The 15,235-nt window shown below is 44.0% G+C and overlaps 1 protein-coding gene across 1 annotated transcript in view; it reads right to left on the bottom strand.

Moving 5' to 3' along the window:
• Positions 1-327: 327 nt before the first annotated feature.
• The window catches only part of NOL10 (nucleolar protein 10), a 51,511-nt gene continuing 36,603 nt past the window's right edge, over positions 328-15,235 (bottom strand). Inside the window, exons 14-21 of the mRNA XM_054180120.1 lie at positions 13,001-13,127; positions 11,520-11,599; positions 11,252-11,350; positions 10,526-10,615; positions 9,681-9,854; positions 9,197-9,444; positions 3,288-3,390; positions 328-1,887 (exon numbers count right to left, since the gene is read on the bottom strand). Of these exons, the coding sequence (XP_054036095.1) occupies positions 1,768-1,887; positions 3,288-3,390; positions 9,197-9,444; positions 9,681-9,854; positions 10,526-10,615; positions 11,252-11,350; positions 11,520-11,599; positions 13,001-13,127 (1,041 nt within the window). The 3' untranslated portion in view covers positions 328-1,767. The remainder of the gene's footprint in view (positions 1,888-3,287; positions 3,391-9,196; positions 9,445-9,680; positions 9,855-10,525; positions 10,616-11,251; positions 11,351-11,519; positions 11,600-13,000; positions 13,128-15,235) is intronic.

The following is a 15,235-nucleotide window of genomic DNA, read 5'->3' as shown; positions in this document are numbered from 1 at the left end:
GGTGTGGTAATATAATTCCTTTCCTCTTCTCTCTCTCCCTCTCTATTTTCTCTCTCTCCCCTTCTGATCCATCCACTTTATTTATGCAATAAATAGTCGAGCTGTTGATATTTTGGCCTCGTTTGTGCCTCTCATTTCACAACAGGGGAATGTTCAAAAGAACTGAGTCTCTGTCCCTCTCCGGACCAAGACACCAGTTCATGGCTATGCTGCAGATAAATCACATTCTTCTTACTGCTCTTGACATTCTACAAAACTCTCTGCTGAAAGAAGGATGCCTCCAGCCATAAATGCACCTCAGCTCTTGATCAAACATCTACCATGAGAAGGAGCAAACGCCTCTGAATGTCTGCTCTCAGGGTGCCAGTTCTGTCCACCTAATTCTCAGTTCTCCCTGTATCAGCCAGAACAGTGGCAAGCTTCCACCATAAATCCTTCCATGTTCAGCTTGGCCACGTACATAAAGAGAACACACCTGGAGTGCTTGGAGAGGACCACTAAGAGATAACACAGCGTTCCAGGGCTAGGATGTTAGTCTAGTACAAACTTTTACTTCTCACTGCACTTGGATTTCAAAGGCTTGAATGTAAGCAAAAGACAACTCAAAAGAGAGGGACGTACCCTGAAGCAACCACAAATGCATGACATTTTCTCAGTGGCTAGAAGGGGGATTGACACTGGAACAATGGATAGTTCTGTGTCACACTGCAAGCCTAAGAAGCTTATGGACAACGCAGAAATTAGGCAGCTAGAGGTAAAACACAGCTGTTGAGAGACATCCTTTAGCAGAATGCAAGGACAGAGAGGTGATGACTACAAACTACATTTTAAAGAGGAAAAATCCAAGTGCAGAATATCATTGAAAACAGAAGGAAGGAATTAAAGCAGGTAAAATTAAATCAGGGAGAAGAAAATAAATATGAGCACATGACAAACAACAACAGCAGCCTATGAGAAACCAAGGTTTGCACTGAAGTAGCTTCAACTAGAACCTGCATTATCTAACTAAACCAACAAGAGGCAGCCTCGGGCACGGCCTTCATGTGCTTGTTCTGTGAACACAGACATGTTAAACCATAGCTGCCTCACCAAAACATTAAACCCGTTCCTAAGGATTCCAAACGAAGGCAAGGCTCAAAATTTAACTTGGCAAGACTCTCCTCCTGAGATTCCCCTTTGCACATCACCATGGCAAGAGAGCTGCCTTATAGAGGGACTTAGAGGAATCTAAATCAGGCATTCCCAACGTCTCCTGGCTTCCAAGGCAAACCAAGAAAATAAAAAGAGTCAGTTTTTATAAAGCACTATTGTGTGTCATCCTTCAAGAACCATAAGAGAAAAATCCATGGGGCTCTTGTCCAGATAAAGTGTTAGAGGAAGTAACTTACCCCTGAGCTAAGCACGCACGAATAAAGACTTCAGAAAGGAAAACTCCGCCGCTCTGAAGTTCAATAAAAATGACAGGCAGTTTGTGGAAAAGCTAAATTCTTACATAAAAATTCAGAGGTTTACACAATAACCAGGTGCTGGTGACTCCTGCACAAATGCAGCTCACACTGGACTCTGACACAGCACATTCCCGGTGTCCTTTGGTCAATACTTTTACTGGCATGAACTTCTCATTATTGAACCGAGCTCAGTAGGGTCTGGTTTGTGTTCATCAGTGAATCAGAAAAGACAAATACATTGGCACTGTGTCCCAATTTGAAGAAGATTCGCTTCCACATGAAGAGTTCCTGGCAAAAGCCAGCCACCAAAAAGAACCCATCAATGGAAGAGGCGTCCCCTTCCACGCTTGCTCCTGAGATGGCTGGCGGAGCGCCGCAGACTCTTCCTCTCCTGCCGATGCTGCTTCTCAGCCTCCTGTTGTTTCCGCTGCTGCTCCGACTGGAATATTAGAACAAAAAAATAGCCTCAGGTTCTTGTAAACTTACATATCACCTCATTGCTCAATGTCTAGATAAAGTCAGAACTCCATACAGCATATCTGATGGAGCCAACAATGGCATCCTGAACCCCTGCCATACCTGTCTTCTTCCACCCTGTTCTCGAGCTTTCACAAACCCGTTAGCAAAAGGTGCTAACGTGGATTGCTCACCACCAATCACAAGCAGCCTTGTAGCTTTGAGCTAAATGTAAAGCTGCTGTAAACCAGACTGTGGTTTTGAAGTCTCACAAAGCCCATTTGACAAGCTGCAAGGTGCTTCCAGCTCAGTTGTAGCAGTCTGCCCCGTCCCCACATTGGTAATCCTACACAGCACCTACAGAGCAGTCTGTGGTTTATTCCACAGTCACTTTTTAAAGTCCAGCAGTACAGGAATCAACAACAGATGAAAAAGGACATCTGCAAGCAGACAATCAGGTCAAAAAAGTAAGGGAGGCATCATCTATTAAATGCAGCTCTTTCTAATTTTTTGAGCATACCCAATGTGACAGTCAAAGGACCACTTGGCCATTCCTGCATCAGCAGTCCTGCTGGTGAGAACATTTGACCACTGGTCAGAAGAGATGTGTGGCTTACCTGAGGAAAGCCAGTCTGAGCAGAAGCACATCTTACAAGCTCAAGAATCACTTTAGTACCAGTTTTCAGCTTATATAGTGTGTCCTTTCCTCAGTTTTAAAGCAACTTTCTACCAGAAAGTCCCTAAGTTTTCTACTGCAGCAGCAGATGCTCCCAAGCATTTAACCATACCCACGCCACAAACGAGCCACCTGTCTGCAACCTACAGAATCCCTGAGCATGGGAAACCAAAACCCTTTGGGATACATCGAAAGGCAGCAGCCAGCTACACACTTCAAATGGAACTTGGGAAGTGGAACAGGCCCAGAGCTCTTTCTCATGCACTGTGTTACAGGAGTTCAGTGACAGAGGTGGGCAGAAGCTCTGTTTTTATCGTACTGAGAGAGATCTAGCCACATTAATGAGAGACCCTCTCCCCTACAGCATTCTGACCGCATTTGGACCTGCAGACCAAGATCTGATCAGTCCTCGCACACAAGTTAGGGAAGATCACAAGCTTCTGATGCTAGGTCTGCAAATAAACTATTAAAAGCTGGAAACCAGCATTCTCCAGCAGCACACAAGACTTTACGAGCACTGCCTGAGTGAAGGCTGTAAACACAAAGCACTACCGGAGGCTCTCTTCTCTTGGCAAGCAGCAGAGGAGCTGGCAGCTTATAAAGAAACACAGAGGGACATTTGTTTGACGGTTTTAAAGTTCCTGTTCTTTCATGCAAAACCTAAAGTTACCTGTGCATTATCTTAAAAAATTATATATATAGCTCACCTTCTTTAATTTGAATGTTGCTTGTTTGCTGCCTACTGTGGTATCAGACACGTTGAGTGTGCCAAGCTTTTCTTCAAGCTTTAAACGATCTCCAAGAGTTTTCCTGCAGAGAATAATTAAGATTAGTCCATACTCTTGCCACCTTTTTACTATAATAAAGGCTGGTAATGCAGTCAAAACCAATCTCCCTTTCTCTGAAACCCTGAAATGCTCTAAGTCTAAGAAAAAGCAAGCATCCACTAAACAAAAAAAGATGTTAAAATCATTCCCTGCAGATAGGGCTCTCAGTAGGAACACTCCACATCTCTGTAATGTTCACTTTTTTTCTGCTAACAAAGCAGGACTCTAGCTGAGAAAAGCTACACCCTCCATTGCTGCAGTTCCCTATGAAATGTCACCACAAGGCAGGAATATTCAGCTGCAGTTAACAGATACCTAGACAACAAAAATCCCAGCACACACGAATGCTAGATGTGTACCACGTCCTTGAGATCTTACCAGTTCTGAATGGGAAGCATTTTGAGGGAAGGAAATGATCTCTGTTATCCAGCAGAGGGAATTCAGATGAATCACCTCTCTGATAGTGACAAACTACTTTGTCCAAACACAGAATGGCTGCTCGGACACTGCGCTCGCAATAGTCCGACACAGTGTTCTAAACAAAAGAGCAGTGCAAAGTGATCACAGAGACAGAGCCTGACCCCAGAAAGGACCTCAGGCACCAGGTACTCATCAGCTAGTTTGTGTAAGTAAGCAGGGGTAAAGCCTCTGCCTCGGGCACTGAGCTGTAGCATGTCTATGGAGAGCAGGCAGCAGCTGTGGCCCAAGCTGACCCTGCTCCCAGCTCCCCTCCACTACAGGCAGGGCATGGGCACAGCCTGGGCTCATGTCCCCCTTGCTGACTGCAGTTAAGCTGGGCAGTAAACTGGAATAGCTGAGGAGTGGAAATGCACCTTGTTCCAAGACAGCCTGCAGCATAGGGGTGAGGCAGGCAGGGATGTGGCTGGCTCCAGCCAGCTTCCCCCAGCCACCTGCGAGTCCCAGCGGGGCCTGTGCTCCTTCCACAGCACAGGTCCTACAAGCAGGCAGTGCCACCCGAGACCACAGCACGCCCGGTACACGCACAGGGAAAACATCTGCCTGCCTGCAAACACAGTTACAATACATAGAATAAACCAGGTTGGAAGAGACCTTCAAGATCACCGCGTCCAACCCATCAACCAGTCCAACACCACCCAAACAACTAACCCATGGCACCAAGCACCCCAGCAAGTCTCCTCCTGAAAACCTCCAGTGATGGTGACTCCACCACCTTCCCCGGCAGCCCATTCCAATGGGCAATCACTCTCTCTGTATAGAACTTCTTCCTCACATCCAACCTAAACCTCCCCTGGCGCAGCCTGAGACTGTGTCCTCTGTGTCCAGTTAGTTCCTGCAGCTTTGAGGTGATGCTGTTAGTGCCTTATGGGATCCCTCTGGGGAGGGCTAAGAATACTTTTTACACAAGTTCTGAAGTGATGAATGAGGCACCACGAAAATGTAGATTAGCTGCAAACATGGATGGCATTTAATACGTATGAAGGGCTCACAGACTGCGGCCCAGGCACAAAGGCTCTGGAGCCCACTGGATTTTGGCTAGTGAGCCGTTTTATGTAACAATGAAAAATCACTGTGAAGAATTACTTTATTTCTCATGACTAGGTACTTTGATTGTATTTCTCCCTGTAGTATATTTCTCATGCGCATGTAAGAACTTGCTCCATCCGCGCGCATCAAGAAGACAAAGCTAAGCCTCAGAGCCAACTATGGCAGCAGATCAGTCACTGACATGGTAGTGGGATTGCTACCATCAAGTGAGGTCCCACTTCTTTCCCCTTTGAAAGTGAACTGGAGAAATATGGCTGCTACCCAGCGATTATTTAGCATGACTGCCTAGGTACTGCTTCAGTCAGGAGAAAAATTCCAGTGAGGAGAGGTTAGGAAAATGCTGCGTGGTGGCAACTTGACTGAGCAGCTGCAGGTATGGCTCTGTTTATCTGAAAGTGTGAGAGTGAATTCCACACACTGATACACAAACAATAGCTGAGTGCTTTGGGGCTGGCTTGCTTTTTAATCCTCAACAAATTGATTCAAAGGATACATAAACAGCATTATTAAAAGCAACCTCCCCTGCCCTAGAGTGAAAAACACAACTCCCCAAAAGCAGCCCAGGCATTCCTGCTCTCATTATAAAGAAGAGTTTTTCAGGACTTTTCCTGATGTTTTGCTTTAGCAATACCTAGGAATGTCAGCTACGCTGTCACTGACTTTCGTGGGCTACCTCTGAAGACCTAGCCCTTGCCTGTCATGCTGCTGCAGTTTTTCACTTCGACACACGCTAACTTTGACAACATGAAACCCAGAAGAGCTTTCAGCATGCCAAAAAGCCTCTTTTCTTTTATGGATGCCTTTCAAATTACTAAGCAAGGAACTAATGTAGTGAGTAAACAAAGCAACGTTTTGCATGTTTTGTGTTTAAGCCTGAGTGCAAACAGGGGAAATGAAACGCAGGCAGACTTGAGTCAAGGCTTTTTTTACAACCACGAATAAATTCTGCAGCTTTCCTGTGCAAAGAACTGCGTAGACTGCTGTCTGTGAAGAAGTTTATAGTATGTATCACTGCTTTAGAAGCTGGGCTGGGAGCTGTGCTGAGTCAGGAACATGTCAAAAGAAACACCCAGTTTTATATAAGTCATAAACTATTTCCTCAGGTAGAACATTATATGATTAGAGAAAAAAAGAACACCTAACCATTAAATGCATAGTGAAGGTATTAAGGCACTTAATTACATTGGTCACAGACCATCATTCCATAGCTTGGATAAATCAAATCAGAGACAAATATGCCAGCCTCACCAGATTGTACATGCCACTACAGTCTCTCAAATTTTCAGTACATTAATTGAATTAATTATTTTTATGCTGACTACTAATCACTGAATAAGGCCAGCAGAAAACGTACGTATGTGCTTCATGAAATTCTACTATGGACAAATGCTTACTAACCACACAAGTCAACTCATGGCACTGACTAAACCGTGACACAGAAGATTCTATTAGCCATGCATTATAGGGAACAGATAACAGCTATTAAACAACTTCTGAAAACGCAGCAGCTCCACAGGAAGAGCAGTGCTTGGCTGAGCACGAATGGGTCACTGATGACGGAGTCAATTGATTAGACCAAAGTGGAAAAAAATCATAGAAAGACAATTCAATGACAACAACTCAGAACAACAAAGGATGTGATGCTGTCACAGCCACTTTGTCATCTTATGCTACACTAAATTTTCTCTCCTTTGGATCCCACCTGTGCACTGATGCCACAGAGGGCAGATCAGCCACTCTAACTGTGCACCACCTTGCACAATATCCTGCAGGGAATGAGCAGTAAATTTCAAGACATTCTCTCTTCCATAAACCCCCTGTTTTACAAGGGTTTCCACGGTTTATATTCTTCCACCCACTGGACAGATCCAAGGGATTTGCTTGTGTGACCGTTTGACACTGTGCCTTTAAGGACAAACAGTGCTGAGGCACTGGCTAAATGTTTTCGGTACTAGAACCAAAACATTCTGATACTCTAAACGAATTTCACATTGGTGGATAGACAAAATTGGGAAGCAGTTGGAATTTTTTTTTCCTCAGTTCAGTTCGGTTTGGGAGTTGGGGGAGTTGGAGTTTCAGCCTGTTCTCCCTGCCTGCTTCTCTGCGAACTGCTGGAGTTGGCCTTCAGATAAGCAAACACTAATCCTGCATGGGCTTTTGAAGCTTACTAACAACTCTTCCCTAGTAACTTGCCTTTCTCTCTCTCTAACCCCTTTTTGGGGAAAAAGGGAGGTAGGGGGGGGAGAGAGGGGGTTCCAAGGAGGGGATCCCTCCCTCGGGGAGGGATTTTTGTTGTGTTATTTCTCTTTGCTGTGTATTTCTGTGTATATATTGTAAATACCTGCACATATTGTGTTATATATAACCTGCTTTCCATATATGCTTGTAAATACATAGCTTTGCTCTTTCGACTGGGCTAGTTGTGGTTTCTTACTCTGTGGAGGAGGGAGAGCTAAGCCCTCTCTCAACCTACCACAGCTTGTGATTTTTCTGAGCTGAGGAAGCAGCTTTTCTTCCTCTATACAACAGAAGAAAGAATCTGCTTTGTCCCATGTCACCCCGTACTGTCTTGGCTTACTTGCTTAATTTTCAGTATCCTTGCTAGAATGTAAGCCTTCCACGTTTGGAACAAAATGAAATCTCAGTACTTCTGAAGGAACTTCTCAAGGACACTCAGTTCGAGGCTAGCACCTGCATTTGTGCTGAAGAACAGTATGTGAGCAGGCTGCAGGCATGCTGGCTTGCAGGGAAGTGACCATAGGGTGCCATTTGACCAGTGTCTCGGACTCCTTTCAAGTCACTTGCTAGCATGACTAAAATTTAAAGTACAATGGAAAAAAACCATCCTTAGCCTCCAATACTGTGTCAGTGTCTAGAGTGGATTTTCTCCTGGCAAAGGAGAAAAGCTAACAGAAGTTACAAGTTGCTTCACCTTTTGGAAGGAAGAAAAACAATCAGGAGAAAGTTGATGAGAAATCTGAGACAGTTTTGAGTCCAGGAAGAGTGGGAATAGTCAATATAAAGAACAAAGAAAAATCCCTGTGTGGAAAACACTGATGAAAAACAGCTCAGGGAAACACAGGAACCAGTTCTGCGAAACTGCTATAAACCCCAACTTATACAAACTATTGCTTCTGCTTGAAGAGGTCTTACAGGCACAAGATGGAAATCACAGGCTACTCGACAATACTGTAGAAACTGTCCTAGTGATACCTGAAGAACACTTGACATGACCATTTTGGTTAAAGATTCACACATTTAAGGGGAGGCTGAATTTCTATCAGATGTTTCTTTGCATATCTCCAAGGGGCAAAAACCCAACAAACTAGGATGCAGTCAGTCACTACTGCTATAGAGCAGCAGTCCCATCACCTGTATCATTCAGCTCATTTTCTGTGACTCTGTCAGTTCAGTCTATATCAAAACTACCATGACTATTACAAGACCCATTTAGACATCAACTCGTTTCCAACATTAGTCACAATTCTGCTCTGCATCCAGCACGCTGCAAGAACTCTGAAACTACTTATTCCAAGGTGTTTGTGTATGACTGTGAATAATAAAAGGCTATTCAATCTGACCTTAAAAAAAACAAAACAAAAATCAGCGAGATGGGCAGGTGCTAACCACCTCAAAGCCAAGTAGCCAAGTCCTTTGGTGCTCTTTGTACAGTACCAAATTATTTCAGTTGATCATCAATTTAAGGACATTCAAACTTTGAAAGATTTTTTTTTTTTGTCTTGGAAAAAGGCCAAACAAACAAAAGAACCAAAAAACAAAACACGGAACCATCAGCCGTGGCAATACAAGGGCAGCGCAGTGTCACAACAGCTTCTGCCAATAAAAACCACCTTGATTCTACCCCCAAAACAGTGGCAAATCCTGCACCTTCCTAGGGGGTCAGAAGAACAACATGCAGGCTGTCAGCCTCAGACTGACAGTGGTGGAGAAAAATAATCAGTCTCACAGAGACCATTGTCAGTGGAGAGCAGCATTTCACCAGTAATGGATCTCCAAAATCCTTCCCCGAACATTAATCTCTCACTCATCTCCTTTATGCTCTCTGCCATACTTCAAATATCCTATTTGTTTACCTGCAAAAGGAAGCTGTCGACAGCTGTCACTTTACACAATATCCCTGAGTTGCCAGATGTGGCTTTACTAGGAAGTGATCCAAAGCAAAGTGCCACTGGCCTGCACTGCAGAGCAGCATTTCAGAATTGTCCCCCCCCAAGATATTAAAGCAGGAGCACTAGTCTTACTTCATTAACTTCTGTTTTTTGGCAGAGTCTTTGAAGCTTCTAAATTCTTCTCCTTCTTTAATCTCAAAAAACTGAGGTTTCAGTACTGTTTGCTGATCCTCCTTGAACTTTTCCTTCCGCTTTACTTTTTCTTCTTGGCGCAGAAGCTTGCGCTGTTTCCTGACCTCTTCAACCCAGCCTTTTTCATCATCTGAACTCTCAGAACTTTCTGCATCACTTGCTTTTCCTTCTGCTTCTTCCTCCTCTTCCTGCAGACAAAAATAGTATATGAAGCAAGAAATCATGAACTGATTTTCTTTTCACACCATTCCTGCAATTAGAGTACGTGACAACTTTTACACACGTCCAGCTGAAGAGAACCAACACCTGAACAAAAGCAGCAAGAGACACGGAAACACTCAATTACTGTGGGTGATCAGCCATCCTTCCACTGCCTCCAGCTTTCCTGGATGGATTTTTCCTAATCCCAATGTGAAATTTTTACCTGTTCTTGTGCTTCCAGTTCCTCTAGGATCTTTAGTTTCCTCTTTCTTTTCTCACTGATTTTAGAAACCAGGGGGTTAAGTAGCCTAAATTCTTCGCTCTGCTCATCCACCTGGAAATCTGGGTTCTCAAACATGACCTTAAAACGATCATCCTTGAGAAGACTGGGCAGGTTCTGAAAAAGAAGCAAAGCATGAGTTAATTATGAAATTCCAAAGCAGGCATTGGTGAAGTAACATCTTTCTGATTAAACCAAACTCAAACCCATCCTGTGAAAGCCTTTCATGAATGCTCCATTTCTTTGAGAACGAGCCCCTGTGGAGCGCCCTCCCCTCCCACTAGATATCAAACATTAGCTTGTTTTTCTTTTTCCCCTTTAAACTTCATTTAGGATAAAACTGGATTATTTTCACTGTCAGGAAGATATTGCTGTGGCATAAGAGCAAGCCATTTTGACTGTTTTATAAAATGCAGTTAATTGTATTCACAAGGAAAGCAAATTACTTCAGTTTGACAGGTAAGTCCATCCTCTCACAACTGCACCAAAACAAACTACAGCAAGCTCCAGGTCTTCTTTGAACAACTTTGGTGTGGATGCTGCATTTAGCCCCCTAAAAAGTCTGCATCATACTTCTCTACAGTGAGTAACTACTCACTTAAAGCTTTCGGTTGCTACAAGGCCTTTTTGGTGCTGCAGCTACAGCAAAGTCCACCTTAAAGCCACTTACTAGAACAAGTTATTTATGAGAAGCAGAAACAAAGGAATTCTGAACATTCAGCCAGATCACAAAAATGCTATAAAACCAAAATCAATACTGTAAGCATTAGTACTACTGTAAGACTCACCTTCTGCTTCCTTTTTCTAGTAGCCTGCTGCTCTTCAGTCTCTTCTTCAATCAGTTTGAGTGCAAGCTCTTTATTGACTTTTGGAAGTTTCTAGGGACAGGAGAACAATTGATTGGTAAGTTATTCTTACACATGCAAAACCATACAGGCTTCACATCTGTGAGTGTGGGGAAGAGGGTTTTATTCATTCCTGAAAGTAGTGCTGAAAAGTTCCCTCACTGGTTGCAAGCATTCCTAGGTGCTGGTAAAGCACTTTAAAAAATGCAAGCAGAATTGCTGTATAGGTTTTTTTTTTATCCCTCGTAACACATCAACTTCAGCACTTCAAAAGCAATTGGTTCTCCATGTATGTAGAGTAAATTCCACCTAGAAAGCTCCCAGTAGTAAACACAATACTATGTTTATATATCTCTTCCCAAAGGATTAACAGCTGAAATTATTAACTTGAATGACAGAAGCAGAAACTGCAAGTGTTACCAGTAGGTCATCTACTGAAGGGGCAGACGTGACTAAAGCTGCTCTTCCACAGCTTGGCATCAGTGCCTCTCAGATGTGGGAATCACACACATGGGTCTCTTGCAGTTCCATTCAAAGAGGTCTATCAATTGCTTTGCAACTCTGACAATAAACAGTGTCAAATCCCAAGTGTTATATCTGAGATACACTTCAGAATGTTACTCCAGTAACAGCTCTCCCAGAAGCATGTTCCTTGCTCAAAAGGTTTACCTTTAGCTGAACTCTCTGTGCACGTGTTTCTTCAATCTTCTGCCTGATTTTCTCTCTTCTGTATTCTTCATAGGCAAAGGGGTTGGCCATCATTTTTGCCTTTAAGAAACAGAAGGAAGCAAAAAGAAAACAGCATTGATGCAGGACACTGTCAGCTGTTCGGGAAAAAAAGACCACCACCACAAAAACAACTCACAAAAACACACCTTGACAAAAGCCAACACACAATTTATTGTTAAGAGTGAGAACTGGCAGTTGCCTTATTTACCTTATGATAAAGCCTTATGTCCATGAAAAAGCCATGCATGTATGCTCTGAGCAAAGAGGAACCGATGAGATGAGCCAGGCCTGGGGAAAAAGTTGGAGAGGGTTTCAAGGAGCTGTCATAGACCAAGAACACTTGTTCCAAGCAAGCCACTCCACTTACCTCAATCCAGACAAACAAGAACTGCCAGTGCAATGCAGCAATCTAGCAGTCACATCCACTACATCAAGACTAAAACCGCCCAGAAACCAGTATTGGTTTGTCCAGCAGGAAATTTGAGCTTCTTCAGAGCAACAAATAGATTCTTCTTGCTGTAACACATCACTGTGCACTTTTGAAAGTGCCTGCAAGCACTGTGCTCCACAGAAGCGTACACAGAAAAGCCAGCCAGGGATTTTGGTTTAGAGTCCATAGCTGTTTGACAGCCACGTTTTAGTGTGGTATACAGATGGTTTAAATCAGGGTCTTTCCATAGGTCACTATCCTCAAAGAGTCAAGGTGTTGAAGAAAACCACTATATCACATCACAGAACTGTCAGTCTAGTCTCCAACCTTAGTAAGAATGAAAATACTTAGGAGTTCTGATTTTCCTTCCTCACAACATTCCAAGACTGAGAAAACATTCTCTCTGACAAAGTATCCTCTACAGACCCCAAATCTTTAGAAACTAAGAATTAAAGTTCTGTAATGAAATGACCAAAAACCCCAAACAAACAAACTCACACAAAAAACCCACAGGAAAAACCCAAAATAAACAAAACACCACCAGGTGAGAAAGCTCTGTGCATCTCAGGAAGCAATGTGGTATCTAGAAACTTTTAGCTATTTCCAGAACACAATCTTCCTGCCTGTTGCACAGTTCAAGCACTCCAGCTAATGGCCAGTAATGACACAAAACCATGAAGTGCAAGCTAGGCATAGGCTGGCTCCTCACTTGAAAGCTTGCATTTACAGGGACCTGAATTTGCCTCAGGCACAGTGAATTTAAAGCAGCATCAGCATTCCCAGGCCAGTCTCTGTGCAGACAGCACTACACTGTCTTCCTGCCGTACAGGTGGGACAGGGGTCTGCAGGATGCACCCAGGTTCTAGAACTCTAAGCTGAAGATGGGGGTGCTGCTCCTCCTGCATAGCCTCCATGTTCAGAGGTAAAGCAAACTGGTGCAAAACATCGCTAATGAAACATGTCTAACTACCTTGGGCACCTCAGATTCCCAGACACATTACATCAGTAAATATCAATCATCTTCTTGGAATAACAAAATGCTCCCAAGATGTTTGCATCTGAGAAACACAAACACCTGGTGCTGCACTGGTTGGGGACCAAAGAGCATAAAGCCATCAGAGTGGTATATTAGTAGCCAAGAATCTACTGCCAGTGAATTTCCAGCAGCCCTCATACATCACATCAGAATTACAACACTGCAGCTGCAAACAACCAAACACTCAAAGAAGTCAGCTGAAGAGGATGTTCAACTGCTTTACCTAGATTTTCGAGGTCTTTTCTGGTAACAAATTTGTAATCATCATAAACTGTGCTCTCCGGATTCTCTTCCAGTTCTTCAGTCAAGTTGTCCAAGAATGAACACCACTTTGGGGCAGGTCCTAAAACCTGTGGATATTACAGAAAGTTACAACACTGTATATTCTTACAGGAAAAAAACCAACCCAACAGCTAGGCTCTTGGCTGCTGAGCTGCAAGGAACTAACTAAGGAATCCCTCTGAAATCAAACAGCCCTTCAGAGCAGCAGCAGCCAGAGAACACAATTAAGCCTATTGATTGCATTACCAGTAAGGAGCACTGCAACTTGGGTCATTTGTTTGAGACAGCAATCTAGAGATTTCAAGTTTAACTGCTCCAAGTGGCCCCAGTCTGATTAATATATGAAAAGCTCAGAGCCAAGCATTACAGACAGTTCTTTAGTAATGGCACTAGCTAATCTGCCGGACCTTGAGCTCATCAGGCTCACTACGCAACCACGCTACAGCCTGCTCTATTTGTTTTAAGTAAAACACCACAGGGATATTTCCTCTCTTTTTACTCAATGACAAACCCAGAGTGCATGAGCAGAAATTGAGGACTCTTTTGAAGATAACAATTAGCTCCCTTCGCTTCTCCCTCCGGCTGCTCTGACTGAAATTCCTCTCTCTCCTGACGCACGCAGCCACGCTCAGCGGCTCTGGGGCCGTTCTTCCGCTCTGTGAATCGGCTACCGGACAAACCCAACCCAGCGGCTGCGGACGGGAGTGGCTAACACCGTGCTCGCCAGCTCGGACTGGGCACGCACAATTCCCCATACCTAAGGGAGGAAAGATGCACTGGAATTCACCACAAGAGAAACAAAAGGTTAGAGGTTGGTAACTGTGCAGCTAAACCAGCATCTCCTTTTTACAGTATTTATGACAGACCAAGCAGGTTGCTCTGCAAGCTTTCAGGCTGCACACAGCTAAAAGGGGATGAGCACGCGGCTTTCAGGCCAGCGTTCCTTAGGACTGGAGGCCAGGCACATCCCCAGCACTGACTGAAGCAGTGCTCCTGCTGCCCTCATCATGACTCCTTCACCTCCCTGGGCAGCACATTCCAGTGGCTGGTCTCTCTTTCTGGGAAGAATTTCTTCCTCACATTCAGCCTAGGTTCTCTCTTGTTTACTATATCTATCTTGATGGTACTAACCCTAACGTACTAACCCTAACCCTGTGATACCAATTTGGGAGCAGGAGTGTTAGTGACAGGTTGGACTTGATGATCTTTGAGGTCTTTTCCAACCTTGTTGATTCTATGATTATTCTCTTCTCAGTAAGATAACCTTCTTGAGACAATTTCTGCCAACTGCTGCTGACAGCCTCCTCTGCAGGCTGGGCCCTGCTGTCAGAAAGCAGGGCAGGCTGCTCCCTGCTCTTCCAACCCACAACAGATGTTCCCTATCTAGAACATCAGATAGCACTTGTTGCCACTCAGCAACTTGGCAGCCAGCCCTGCACAAGCCTTAGTGCCACAGAACAACCGAGTCTAATCCGAATTAGTGTTAAACTAACACCTGAAAAACAGCCCAGGATGTGCAGAAGCCTCCAGAGCCTGGTGTCACAAGATTTAAACAACTTTGACTGCACACAAGTGTTGTTAGTTTTCTCTTTGTAGGTTTCAGGGGCCAGATAAATTAACTGAACAGTTCCTCTTTTCAAGGACTCAAAACAGGTTCCAAAATCTATTTTCCTGGAGGTTAAATACCAAGTCCTATGAAGATTTCATCCAAGGCAGTGATAAACTCTTCAGCTGTAAAGGTGGTGTGAAAATGTAGTAAGATTCAACCAGCAGAACCTCCTCTCAGCCTTCACTGCTGTATCTGAGCAGTCTAAAACATGCAAAACATTCAGAGACAGCATAAATCAGCCTTTCAGATAATTAACTAGGATCTGCAAGTTTACACTGTCTGAATTCCCTCCATAAGTATAACTCAACCCACGTGGGCATTCAACAAAATGCTTCCAGAGGCTCGGGGAAGCAGCAGGACTGGCTGGTGGCACAGGGCAGCACCACACAGATCCAGAGAGGCAAGGCGGCAGCGGCAGACCGGGGCCCAGCACAACAACAGTTAGTTAGCAACAAAGAAACACAAAAATACATCCTGTCACTGTTCCTCCATCATGCATTCTGGAAATAAAACCTTCTCTCAAAAGATTTGAATTGTTTGTTGTGGTATCTTTGATGGATTTCAAGT

This window comes from Dryobates pubescens, chromosome 3 (genome assembly GCF_014839835.1).
Source record: "Dryobates pubescens isolate bDryPub1 chromosome 3, bDryPub1.pri, whole genome shotgun sequence".
Taxonomy (NCBI): domain Eukaryota; kingdom Metazoa; phylum Chordata; class Aves; order Piciformes; family Picidae; genus Dryobates; species Dryobates pubescens.
This window is presented reverse-complemented; position numbering and strand designations above follow the sequence as displayed.